Source organism: Leptonychotes weddellii, chromosome 4 (genome assembly GCF_054177405.1).
Source record: "Leptonychotes weddellii isolate Sample4059 chromosome 4, ASM5417740v2, whole genome shotgun sequence".
Taxonomy (NCBI): Eukaryota; Metazoa; Chordata; class Mammalia; order Carnivora; family Phocidae; genus Leptonychotes; species Leptonychotes weddellii.
The window spans coordinates 66,360,933-66,374,984 of record NC_138372.1 but is presented as its reverse complement, the minus strand read 5'-3'; the positions used below and the strand labels follow the sequence as shown (position 1 = coordinate 66,374,984).

The following is a 14,052-nucleotide window of genomic DNA, read 5'->3' as shown; positions in this document are numbered from 1 at the left end:
TATGGGTGAAACATTAAGAGCTTAAGGGACAAACAGCAACTAGAAGGCTGAAAAACTGAGCAGAGTTTTATGCTAATGCTCACCAAGGGTATAGAGTTTGGAGTGTGAGTCTTGTCAAGTTAGAGGATCATGGTAAATATCTGAAGATAGCCACTAAAACACTGAAAGAGCCATGCTTTAAGAATAAAGATTGGGTTTCAGAATTAAGGGATATGCCCTGGATTAAGAGCAAAACTGAAATAGACGAACCCTAGGCAAAAGTAAAACCAAGCCTCCTCAAATTCAAGGTGAACCAAACTATGTATTAAAAAAATTTCAAAACTCTTGGGGTGCCTGGCTACCTCAGTCAGTTGAGCGTCTGCCTTTGGCCCAGGTATGATCTCAGGGTCCTGGGATCAAGTCCCTCATAGGGCTATCTTCTCCCTCTGCCCCTTCCTCCACTCTCATGTGCTCTCTCTCTCTTTCTCTCTGAAGGGAAAAGAAAGAAGAAAGGAAAGGAAAGGAAAGGAAGGAAGGAAGGAAGGAAGGAAAGAAAGAAAGAGAGAAAGAAAGAAAGAAAGAAAAAGAAAGAAAGAAAGGGAAAGGAAAGGAAAGAAAAAGAAAAAGAAAGAAAAAAAGAAAGAAAAGGTTTCAAAACTCTTCAGAAGAATATAACAGATTCCAGAGTCTATAATTTACTACCACATGCCCAATATACAATAAAAAAATATCCCCAGACATGCAAAGAAGTAGAAAATGTAATATATAGTCAAGAAAAATATCAGGAAATAAAATGAGTCACAAAAGACTGAGATTTGAAATTAATAGCCAAGGACTTTAAAATAACCATGATGAGGAGTGCCTGAGTGGCACAGTTGATTAAGCGTCTGCCTTCAGCTCAGGTCATGATCCCAGGGTCCTGGGATTAAGCCCCACATCAGGCAGGGAGCCTGCTTCTCCCTTTCCCTCTGCCTATCGCTTCACCTGCTTGTGCTCTCTCTCTGTCTTTCTCTGTCAAATAAGTAAATAAAATCTTAAAAAAATAAAATAAAATAACCATGATGCATATGTTAAAAGTCAACAGGACAAGTTGTATATAGTGAATGAAGAGATGGAAAATTTGAGGAGAGACATGGAAACTTAAAAAAAGAAGAAAATGAAAATTCTAGAATTGGAAAAAGAACAGAATGACAAAATTCACTTGAGAAGATTAATAGCAGATTGGACACAACAGAAGAAAAAAATCAATAAGCTTGAAGACAAGTCCATAAAAATCAAACTGTAGCACTCAGGACAAAAGAGAAAAATTGAACAGAATTTCAGTGATCTTTGTGATATACTGACATATCCATTTAGTGTATGCGGGTATAATATAATATATAATGTAATATGTAATATAATCATATCATATCATATCATATCATATCAATATTAGCCAGGAAGAAAAGAAGAAAAAGAATAGAATAGAAATTTTTTGAAGACATATTAGCTGGAAATATTCCAAATCTGGTCAAAAAGAATACAGATCCAGGAAACTCAGCAATCCCCAAACAGAATATGTATCAGGAAAACCACACTTAGGCACATCACATTTAATTTGTTGAACACCAAAGATAAAAACAATTTAAATCAGCCAAAGGGAAAGAAAGACACTTTATACTTAGGAGAATAATAGTAAGAATGATAGCGGACTTCTCATCAGAAAAAAATTGGGGCCATAAGATAATGAAATAACATTTAAAGTACTGAAAGAAAAATCTATTGCCCTGGAATTTTATATCTAGTGAAAATGTACTTTAAAACTTAAGGCGAAATGAATGCATCTTCACATAATTGAATCCTGAGAGAATTTCACCTGAAGACCTGAGCTACAAGGTAAATGATGATAGATAAAAATTCAGACCTACAGGAAGGAAGAAGACTAGAAATGGTGACTATATGGGTTACAAAAAAGGGTCATTTTTTTCTCCTTAAAATTTATCAAAAAGACAACTGATTGTTTAAAACAGAAGCCATAACAATTCATTGTGGGCTTTATAAAAATAGCAGTACAATATATGACAGCAGGGCGCCTGGGTGGCTCAGTTGGTTAAAGCAACTGCCTTCAGCTCAGGTCATGATCCTGGAGTCCCAGGATCGAGTCCTGCATCGGGCTCCCTGCTCAGCAGGGAGTCTGCTTCTCCCTCTGACCCTCCCCCTGCTTTTATGCTCTCTCTTACAAATAAATAAAATCTTAAAAAATATATATATATGATAGCAGGACCACAAAAGATGGCAGAGGGTACAAGGAATTATACTTTTGAAAGAGTCTCACATTATATGTGAAGTGGTATGACATTAATTCAAGGCAGACTATGATAATTAAAAAAACAACTGCATGTTATAGAACAGCTAAATTTGGAGAAGGTGAGGGCAGGAAGTTTATTATTTTGATTTTCCTTATATTGTTTTGATTTTTCAAAATTGGAGTAAGATACACATAACAAAATTTATCATCTTAACCATTTTTAATGTGTACAGTTCAGGGTATAGTTCAGTACTTTTTAAGTGTTACATTCACACTGCTGTGCTGTTTTGATTTTCAATCATGTGAATGTATTACCAACTCAAAAATAAAATTATGAATAACAAATAGTTATGCAAAAAATGGAAGCCACCTGTAGTACTAACCCACTCTAATAATATCATAATTCTTATCTAAAATGGCCAAAATTAGGGCGCCTGGGTGGCTCAGTTGGTTAAGCGACTGCCTTCGGCTCAGGTCATGATCCTGGAGTCCCGGGATCGAGTCCCGCATCGGGCTCCCTGCTCGGCAGGGAGTCTGCTTCTCCCTCTGACCCTCCCGACCCTCCCCCCTCTCATGTGCTCTCTCTCTCAGTCTCTCCCTCTCAAATAAATAAATAAAATCTTTAAAAAAAATAAAATAAATAAAATGGCCAAAATTAGATTTAACAATGAATAGAGCAGCTTCAAAGGAGGATTTTATTCTGAGGAATGAAAACCATAGGGTATTCCAAGTTTTAATTAAAAAATGAAAATATTTTGATAACTATGTTTTTGAACAGTTTCCAAATCTATAATAATTTTTGATAGTGAGACTATTTCTATTCCTGAGTAGTAATTAGAATAAAGCACCCTTAGAGAAGGTTGTCAAAACAAAATAGGCTGTATATTCAAATTTATCAATCAGCCAATTCCCCCTGAGTGAACCCACTTGGAGCTGAGTTGCTTCCTGCTGTGGTTCAAATATAGGAGGACAGATATGGGTGAGAAGCGAGGCTGACCATCCACTCTATACTCACAGTGGAACATATCCATTGTTCCTATGTCCGTTGTTCTCTCTGGAGAAAGCCCTCTCCATAGTGCTTTCCCAGAGTCTTCTAGATAATGAAACAAGTAATATTTCATAAGCCTTAGCATTGACAAAGATTTTCCACATCCACAGCTCTCTCTGGGTGAAATTAATCATCTCATTTTAAAATAAAAAGTAAGGACTCAGGAAGTTAAATGTGCTACCATGGTGAATAGTTAGGAAATAGTAGTGCTGGAAATGAACTCATTTCTTCCAACTCTAAATCCCATTACTTTCTACCATGAGCACCTAGAGCAACTGCAAAGACTCAAACTCAGCTCACACATTCATGGAGAAACACCTTCCATTTACAGTATTTGTTATGTTCCCTCTCTCCTTGTGAGAAAAAGAAATCAGGCTGGTTCTGCATCTTTGACCTCTTAGGTATATATCTCTAGGTTTGGTCTTTAACTCTTTTTTCACAGTATATTTTAGCAAATGAAAGTAACTCTATGGCCTTGGCAAGACACTTAAACTCTCAGGGTCATTCCCTTACATTTGAAACAAGGGGGTCAGACTAGCACATCTTTAAGATCCCTTCTGTCTCCAAAATGTTACAAATGCTGATATTTACTGAACACTTAGTATGGACCAGACACTGTTTTAATCCCTTTCTGTGCCTCACTGCATTCAATTCTCTTAACAACGCTCTGAGATAGCTACTCTTACCATCTGCTTTTGCAGATTAATAATCAGAAGTTGAGAGAAATTAAGTATGCCTCAGGTTACACAGGTAACAGGTGGTGTGTCTGATTCCAAAGCCCAGTCCCTTAACACTATGCCGTGCAGCCTCCCACTCGGCTACCCTCCCTCCTATTTCTTATTTCCCAATAACTGTGCTACTTTTCCAGTTACTGAGGCTTTCATCTTCATTAGCATCTTTACCAGTAGATTCCTAGTAGGGAAAGCACTGGGCTTGGACCGAGGACCAAGACAGGAAGTTGAAGACTTGGTCCCATCTTCAGGGAGTTCTCTCAACTGTCAACAGTTGCTGCTTCCTCTCTTCATTTGAAATACAATTCATCCCCTAAGGATTATTTTAGGTCTCTCCTACATTCACTGTTCTTCCAGCTTAGTAGTATAACTGAGGGTTAGAGGAGGGGGTCGTGAGAAGAACAGTTGCTGTCACTGAATAGCTTCTTCAGAAGCAGCACATTTTCAACAACTTTTAAAGATAGTAAGTTGTCACAATAGTTGTATAAGAACATGATGAAACGATGTCAGAGGAAGAGTGTGAAAGTCAGGCTGTTTGGCTCGTGGGGAAGGTAGTCAGTGCAGGGAAGGAGGTACAATATTGGTGCTTTTTGGAGTCTGGCCCCCCTCCAAAGGCTCTGCCCAGGCCCCTGGTGTAAGAACCTGGCTTCTCTGCTCCCACACACACTGATCTCTACAGCCTTTTAATTTCTGTGGCTTCCAAACCATACAAATGGCATTGTGTTAAACTGTGGGTTTTGACCATTTTATGCCTTTTTTTCTCAGTATGCAATTATAAATTCTTGGAGTGCAAGGACCATCTTAAATTATGCTTATATAATGTTTAGTGTTGTGCTGGGCATTAATAGTAGCTTAGTAAATATATTTTCACTTTAATTTCTTTTTTTTAATATTTTATTTATTTATTTGTCAGAGAGACAGAGAGAGAGAGAGAGAGAGAACACAAGCAGGGGGAGTGGCAGGCAGAGGGATAAGCAGGCTCCCCGCTGAGCAAGGAGCCCAATGTAGGGCTCCATCCCAGGACCCTGGGATCATGACCTGAGCCGAAGGTGGATGCTTAACAGACTGAGCCACCCAAGTGTCCCTAATTTCTAAAAAAAAATACAAAGGAGATGCAGAACATGCTTGGTACTCATTTTTAGCAATTATTTTACCCCAGACTTTTAATGAAAACCCAAGGAAGTAACCCATTTTCGTAATGCCTAGCCTGTATACATAATGGTGATCTGATAATATTTTGTTTATTCCACATAATTGGTCATCTTTTCTAGGATATTGTGTATAGTAAAGAGCTGCCATCTGGATAAATACTGATATGCTTGTCCATATATGAGATATTCACTTATTGCTAACAAGGTTCTTAAGAATAGTCACATTTTTAATAATTGTAAAGCCAGAGACATGCCCCCATTATTTTTAACTCTGGCCATAGAGGTGAGGACAACGCCTTTCTAGACAATAATTTGTGGGGAAAAAATAGGGACTGAAAGCACATGTTTATGGATTAAACAGGTGCCTATTTGCTAGTTGGTCTATTCATGACTAATTGGTCAATTTTGCCATTGCTGAGTCATCAAATCAGTTATGAGAATAATTTCAGCAACTTAATACACATCCAGGCATCCCCCCCACTTATCTTTTGTGTTTTATGGTTTTGATATTATAACAAGCCAGATCTGCTTCAAGCATCCTGCTCATCAGTGAAGTTGCATGAAGATCTTTCTATTCCCTTGATTAAGGCTGACTGTGATACCAATTCTAAAGTCCCATATGGTTGTATCTCTTCTTTTCAAGCCATTAATAACCACTAACACTGCACACTTTCTTTCTACTCTTATACTTCAGCAGTGTAGTTGAAATAACTAGGGCTCTTCAGAGGAACAGTTTCCAGTAGTAATGGGAGCCTGAGCTGGCATTTGTCTCTTTCAGCACACTGGGGGCTTCTGAGGCACTGAGGAAGGAGTGAGAACACGGTTCTCACTAGGTGCCACTAGGTGGCACCACTCTTACCTTTAAATACAGATGGGAGCGTTTGTGGCTCCTTACTCTAAATGTTAGAGAAGGCAGTAGCTACACAAACCAGCAGCCCAGTAAACTTGGAATACTTTCTCTTCCCCCTCTGATTTTATATATGTCACTTCATTTCCTCTTTATGATACCTTATGAAATAAATATTTGTAGCCCTATTTTCCATATAAGGAAACGGAGGCCAATGGAAGCTAAGCAACTGGCCAAAGGTCAAACAGCTGGCTTTAAAGCCAGAGTGGGAACAATTTTTTCCTGACATGTAAGTTACAGTTTTTTCCTTTATACAAAGGACATATCCATCCCAGAGTTTCAATCATTGCACATCTCCAATCTTTAAATTAGGAGAATCCTTAATTCAGAGTGTGAAGTATTTCACTTCCTTCTCCTCTGACAAGAAGGGGTAGATTTTGATAAAAGAACTGGAAGACAAAGCGACAATACTGATGTTCCTCAGCAGCACAAAATTATTTGTAATTGAGATGCTTTCTGGTGAATGTAGTAAATGGATGATAGAGAATTATAAGCCAGATAAAGATGACCCAGGGTGGAAGCAAGACTGGCAAAGGCCCAAGGTGGTCACTGTTATTGACTGATATTGACAAAATAAGCTTTCAGTAGAGAAGGTTGGTTTCTATAGGCATCTCAATCAGAGGCAACAGGAAATAAGTTATTTAATGTATAACCAATGATAACCATGTTCTGGTGATGGCAAAGCTGTTAGAAAAGTTATTCTCTGAGGAAAGTTATTTTGTTGAGTTGCTACAGGGATCCAGAAATGGTGCTGGAAGCCTGAACCTGGTGTAGGCCTTAGAAAAGGGAATGTTAAGAAAGAACTTCATCAGTGTCCACCCACACAAGGATAAGGAAGCCCACATAATGAAACTGGGTCTAGTCTCCCTAACAAAAGTGATGGCCACAAGTGGGGGTGGAAAATGCACCAAGTTTTGCATGACTTACGGGAATTATTCCCCTAACCCTGACTTGTAAATCTTTGAATTCACTATCCACTATCTAATCTTCAGAAAACTAAATACCTCCAGTATTTGGAAGCCCATGCTCTGTAATGCAGAACCCTTCTGTAGACTAAACTACTCTTGTATATGGTATTTATGTTTCCAATCAAGATTTCTAGATGATCGGTGTCAGTTCGTTTACCAGGGCCTTCTCAATTCTGGGGAGCTGATGAGCTCCCATTCCTACCTCTAGCATATAAGGCCCCATCAACAACTCAAAGCTTTTCATAACAATCCTCTGCAGCTTTGTCAGCTTGAAGCCCCCAAAGCTATTTTTACCCAGCTAACCCCTGACATAGTTATTGGAAATGCCACCTTGTAGAAATACAGGTAGTGAAGCAAGAAACCTACCGTGGCCTTGATCATAGTCTTCTCCAGGTGCTGTCCAAGATAAAGTCACCTCCTCTTCCACTTCGACAGCGTGCAGGTCAGTAATTTTGCATGGTGGAAACACGTCAGGATGGGGGCCAGCTGGAACTCCTAGCACGGAAAAGGAGCCTCCTGAACTTACTCGGCTAAAGCCCCACTTTGGCTCCTCCTCACTCCTGCCCGCGGATTTTCTTGGGGCATTCATCTGAATGTTGCCTGTGACCAAGAAAAGAACGGCCAAAACCACAAATGACAATCTCCTGAGTAGCTTGTTTTTGAGAGATTCTGAGGAGACATTTTAAAACCTTTTTTTCTTTACTACATCCTTAGAATAACTGAGTTTGTTTATTCCACCATTCATTCATTCGTTTGTTCATTCATTCATTCATTCATCCATCCTTTCACTAAATAAATATTTTGAAGGCAGTAATCACAGACAAAAGAGTATTCCTCTTGGGATTTATAGTCATACCAATAAAACTATAAGTCATGATAAACATAAGAAGGAAAAAGAGCAGGGTGATGTGAAGAAAAATAACACAGATACATAATTTGTAGTGGTATCAAGGAAGTAATATTTAAAGGCATCCTAAAGGGTGAGTAGGAGTCAGCCAGGCAGAGTGGAGGTAATAATATCTCAGGCAGAGGGAACAGGTTGTATAAACTCTGAGTTCCTAAAGAGCCCTGCAAATTAGAAAAATTTAATTAAAGCAAGGACGAGAATAGTTGGAGATAAGACCAGAGAGAGAAGCTCCTAAAGAGCCTTGCAGGCCACTCTAATGATTTTAGAGTTTAATCTTATGAGCTGTGGGGAAGCAGAGCAGTGACATGATCACATTTACTTTCTAACAGGTCACTGTGGCTGCTCTCGTTAAAGAATGGGTTCTAGCACAGCAAGCAGTGGGCCATTAAGACAGCCACTGCAACAGTCCAGACAGGGGGACATGGCAGGGTGGGCTGGGTGACAACAGTGGGGAGGAGGGCAGAAGTAGGCAGTTTGAGATGTGGTTTGGAGATAAAATCAGTAAAAGCTGGTGATAGGTTTGAGTATGGAATGGTGAAGGAAAGTTGGTAGAAAAAAAAAAGAAAAGAAAAAGAAACAGCTCCCAGGTTTCTAAAATGAGCAACTTGGGAAGAGAAGCAGGCTAAAGGGAAAAAGACTGAAAATGTAAGTTATAAGGTTTGTGATTCCTTTATAACATTTAATTGAAGATGACAAGGAGCCAGTTAGACATAAAAACCAAAAGAGAGGTTTTTATCTAGATTTAATATTTTTGAACTTATGAATTGGGAAGTTATAGGCATATAGATATTATTAAAGCCATATGGGTTAATGAGGTTACCTAATAACAATTTCAACTGTAATGATAAATAGCATTTATTGAGTGCCTGGCTCACTACTTGCCAGGTACTTATTTAAGTATCTTACATGTATCAGCTACTTAATTTTCCTAGCAAAGCTATAAGGAAGGTACAGTTATTACCCCCCCTTTTTCAAGATGATGCAACTGAAGCAAACAGAAACTAAGTAACTTGCCCAAAGTCGTACAGCTAGCAGTACATGGAGGAGCAAGGTTCCGAACCCAGGTAGAGTGGCTCCAGATGGTAGGGTAAGAAGGTTAGGCCTGAGCTCTGAGAATTGCCAACACTTAGAGGCTTGATAGAAAAGGAGGAGCTGGAAAAGGAGCCTGACCAAAAAAAAAAAAAAAAATTCCAGAACATAAGAAGTAACTGTAGAAGCCAGGAGATGACAAAGGCAAAATCAATCAGCTGTTTCAGACACTGCTAAGGACTGACATATATTCTTTGGATTTAATAGCAGAGTGGTCACTGGTGACTAGACCCAGAGCCATTCCAGTTTTGGGGAGTTTGGGTGGAAGTCAGATTGTGGCGAACAGAGTCATAAATTGGAGGTGTCAAAGTGCAGGCAGCAGGTTTAGACTAATGTCAAGGAAGTCGATGACAGGGAGGTGGACAGTATCTGAAGGGAGACCAACAATAGAATTTTTTTTAAATATGGGATGATAAATCATGCTTGAATGCTGCTCAGAGGTGTCGGTAGAGTGGGACCATGCAAGGGTGAGATCTCAAGTCCTCTGGATGGGATCCAGAGCAGATCCCGTAGAGACACTGGCCTTTGGAGAGGAGAAGGATGCAGACACTGCTGTGTCTGGGGATTTGGTGGCATGAAAATAGAGCAGCTCCCATTATTTAATGAAGTGTGTGCTCAAGGTGGTCTTCTAAAAGTGAGCTGATAAAGTGAATGTTATGTGTAGTAGACATACCTAGGAAAACCTAGCTTTTTCTTTCTATGCTGCTAAGAGCCTCTACAAAATACACAGATGAAAGGACAGTTGAATATTACTTTTCTAATCTCACTGTATACCAGATGCTGATAATGTGTATCCTTTAAACTCAGGATTTTAGAAAGATACTAGACAAGACAGTAACCTTTGAGTTCCTCAGTAGGAATCAAGTCTTATTCTACCTGCTATCTATCCCAAGTTCCTAGGACTAAGCCCGTCACCTAGTAAGCCTTCAAAAATGTTTGAGGTCTACATGAAAGAAGGAATATTTATTTATAACTATTATAGCTAGATGCGAAATCATATCTATGCAATAAAATCATGTTACCTTGCAATTTGATTTACACTGGTTTTGAAGTAACCCAAAGTAAATACATAGGAGAGTAAATTATGTTTTAGGAAAAACTAAAATTATCAGGAGATGCAAATTCAGTGGAACATCTTGATTATTTTCTACTTAAAAGTACATAAAGACCAAAAATATAGAATCATGTTATGAAATAGTTATGATTAATTATAGCGGCTAAAATTCATGAAAAGTATTCATAAAGATTCTGCAGTTTGGGAAATAATGTTTAGAAATTTTTTTGAGATTGTTTAAAATGATTATAGCATATTTTTGTTTGTCTGTAACACTTTAACCACTGCTTCCCTTTGGGAACTATAATAATGGTGTTAAGAAAAGACGTATATCTTCTATTTATTTGGTGCTTTTCTCTTGAAGGAAGACAGGACATCTTCAGGAATCACTCAGTTGTCTGTAACATCCAAACTCATATTTATTCAGGAACTCATTTTTTGTGTGGATTGTTTGGGCTGTTTGCTTCCTTCTTTCAACCGTTAACTACTTTTGCCTCTTTTTCTTGCCTAAACCTCTATAGAGGAAATACAGGAGCTATAAATGAGAAAAAAATCAACAAATCTCTTTAACTGTTAGTAATTCTGATGAAACAGCCACAAGAAAGAGTTCAAAATAATGACTAAAATGAACAAATATCTATGGAATATCTGTGGGAATTATCTATTGCCTTCTTGATTGACTACCTTGAACCACTGAGGATTGAAGAGATAGCACAAATTATACATTGACTTAAGCATAAAGGGTTTTGAAATTCCATCTCTCTCTTACTCTTCTCTCTCTCTTACACACACACAGACCAGCGATATATACGTTAAATGAAGTTACATAACAGTGCTCATGATTCTTACCGTTTGCTATGTAACCTGGTACATACATAGCACGGCTCCCTGGAATAGAGTAGGCTAGGCCGCTTATGCTGGGGGAGTGACTGACATGCACTTTCAAGCTATATCTGCCATTTACAGCAAAGGAGAAAAAATACCTCGAGTAAATTCCATCATTTTTTATAATATCAGCACCTGCATATATAAAAAGAAAGCTCAATGTCACCACTTGTCATCACAGTTGATTACTAATATTTAATTAAATCATTAAATAATAAGCTTTATTCCCTTCCTTCTTCCCATTTTAGCAAATCCAAATGGATTTGGATTGGAATTGATGTCTAAATTTATAGACATTTAGATATAGATGTCTAAATTTTTAGACATATTTATGACCATGATGGTCATAGCTACTTTTAATATTAAAATCCAATGGCTCCTTAACTTCTCCCTGTGATTCCTTAACCTCCGAAAAATTATTTTCTGAAGGTGAATGAGTTGTGCTTCAGTGCTCATAAAGCGTATAATAACCACCTTTAGAGCTCTCCTTCTTATCACTGAAAATAATACTAATTTTTCATGGAAATCAAGCATATTCTTTTTGTTTATGGTTACAGACTCTTTTGAGATAAAAGCTGTTCTGTTCCAGGAAATAAACATAGATGCACATATACACATTTCATACAATTTCAAGGGATTTATAAACATCCTGCAGCCCTGATGAAAAAAAAATCTGGTAGTTGATAAAGTAGTGTGAAATTATTTAATTTCCTCATTAGAAGGTAACATGGAACTGTTGTTCTAGATTCTGAGGGGTTTGCTGAATGGGGTTTGACAGGCTTTGGTTCCATCCACTGTGCTTTGCTTCAGGAGGCATTTGGAAAGCTTGGCCAGAGCTAGACTTCTTTCCTTGAAGAGCAGTTCAATTCCAAACCAAGTCCAACTGAATGGTGGGGAGGCCCAGACTCCAGGGTAGCAGTGGGAGGTATAGCTTAGCCCAAGTGCAGAACACTTTCACTCTTCAAGTGCAGGTGGCCACCCTGGGCAAATGGCTTGTCCTTTCCTCGAGTTAGTTCACACCACATACTCAGCCTTGGACCTTAGCACTGTATCACCACTAAAGTGCTCTCAAATCCCTACTGCAGAGGCAGGACTGCTCCTTAATATGAGAAAAGTAGGAGTATATTGAATTAAAATAAAAAGTGCTGAGCAACTTATTATGATAGTAGGTCTAGAAATTTTTTATCTATTGGAAAGAAATAAAATGTTGGTATTTATAGGTTTACTGATTAATCAGGTCTATCTATTTGTTAAGAAGTGATAAAGGAAAAACTCTCTGTGCCACAGTTACTACCCCCACCTCTTTTAATCCCTGAGTTAGAAAGAAATGGGAAAGAACACTAGCTTGGGGGTCGTGGGACTTGGTTTTAAGGTCTGGATCCACCACTCAGTAGCTGTGAAACAATCTCTCTGAGCCTCAGTTTTCTCATCTATAAAATGGGGAAAACTTATCTCACAGGGCTGTTGTGTTGATTATCTCAGAATGTTCATGAGAAAGCACATTTTAAATTATAAAGGACTTCATAAGTGTACATTTTATTATTGTTCATGAATTTGGCAGCAGATAAATACTGCTTCCATTATAAGAATAAGTGTTAGCCATTTACATGTGTGTTAAGTATTGGGGAAAAAAACAAGCCCTAAATTTACACTTTGACGCTTAAGCAATACTTTCCATTGTTTCTTTCATTAGAGTATAATTTTTTTTTTGAGAGAAAGAGAGAGAGAATGTGAGCAGGGGGAGGGGCAGAGGGAGAGAGAGAATCTTAAGCAGGCTCCATGCCCAGTGCAGAGCCCAACGCTGGGCTCAATCTCATGACCCTGAGATCACGACCTGAGCCACAATCAAGAGTCTGACGCTTAACCAACTGAGCCACCAGGTGCCCCTAGAGTATAAATTTAGACATCAAATAAATAAAATGGTTCCAGGGAATAAATATAAAAGCTGTTGAGCTGACTCAGGTGATATCTCCTAAGAGAACAGGATCTATTCTCCAGGCCAGCCCACAGGCTGAAGCAAAGGGGAAGCATTCTGGAAAGTGCATTTTTGGACTATATACAGAAACTAAAAGGTGTAGCCATGGATAAGCAATCAGAGCATGAGACGTTCATTTGGATCCATTCCAACAGACAAAATGAGAGGACTTCTCTCGTGTCCCTCTGAGGTAGATTTGGACTAAAATCCTTTGAATGAACTTTTGTTTCATAAATGTCATACAAGATTGCCATGGCAAGAGGCTAACGGGTTGCCAAACCTAAGACTCTTGAAAAATGATTATCTTGGAAACACCTGATTGCAGGAGTATGGTTTTATTAGTAGATCAAACACTTGTGGCTGCCCACATAGATTTTGAGGCCTATTGTCCTTCTGAGAATGTAGTTTAGGGAAAGAACAGAACAGAAAAGATAAAACAACAAAGGAGTTTGTTTTTAAGACAAAAAGTTAGTCAGAAAGAGTCTAGGAGCTGCTATTTCCTGGCCTGATGCTGTGCTGTCTGTGAGGTATGATGTAGAATGTGTAGAATGAGCGCTTGAAGTAGGGTTTTGTTTTCTTTTACTTTGTTTTCCCCGTGGTGGAAAAATCTCTGTCATGATTCCACTAGGCTTGCTGGCCTGGTCATCTTGTGAGCAAATCATACATGTAAATGCACTGGCTCTTCCCTCTTATCAACCCTACTACTTGGCTAAAGAATAGTCTGGGGTTATCTCCCAGTTCACAAGTTCAGTTTCTAATTCTCTCTTCACTATTGGGCCTGAGGAGACCAGCGCTGCATCTTACTTCTTGGGTTTTCATTTGCTATTTTAATTGTCCAATCTTATTATTTCAGTGAATAATACAGCTGGTGAATCTTAGAGGAATATGGGCATGTCACAAGGACATAAAAGCCTGTTCTGTGTGACCTCAGTGAGTTGCTAGTGTCACTGACCAAATAAAGACCTAGGTGTCAAGCTACTTCCTCCCACCCTTTTGTTCACCCCACAGCCACACTGAGGAACCTCAAGGAGACTCTTCGCAAGTTCACATTCTCTTTCCTTGTGCAGATGT

At 38.7% G+C, this 14,052-nt stretch overlaps 1 protein-coding gene across 1 annotated transcript in view; it reads right to left on the bottom strand.

The window, feature by feature from the left end:
* Positions 1-14,052, bottom strand: part of CLCA2 (chloride channel accessory 2) — a 40,060-nt gene that overhangs the window by 2,688 nt on the left and 23,320 nt on the right. The window contains exons 12-13 of the mRNA XM_081818718.1: positions 10,971-11,141; positions 7,438-7,671 (exon numbers count right to left, since the gene is read on the bottom strand). Of these exons, the coding sequence (XP_081674844.1) occupies positions 7,438-7,671; positions 10,971-11,141 (405 nt within the window). The remainder of the gene's footprint in view (positions 1-7,437; positions 7,672-10,970; positions 11,142-14,052) is intronic.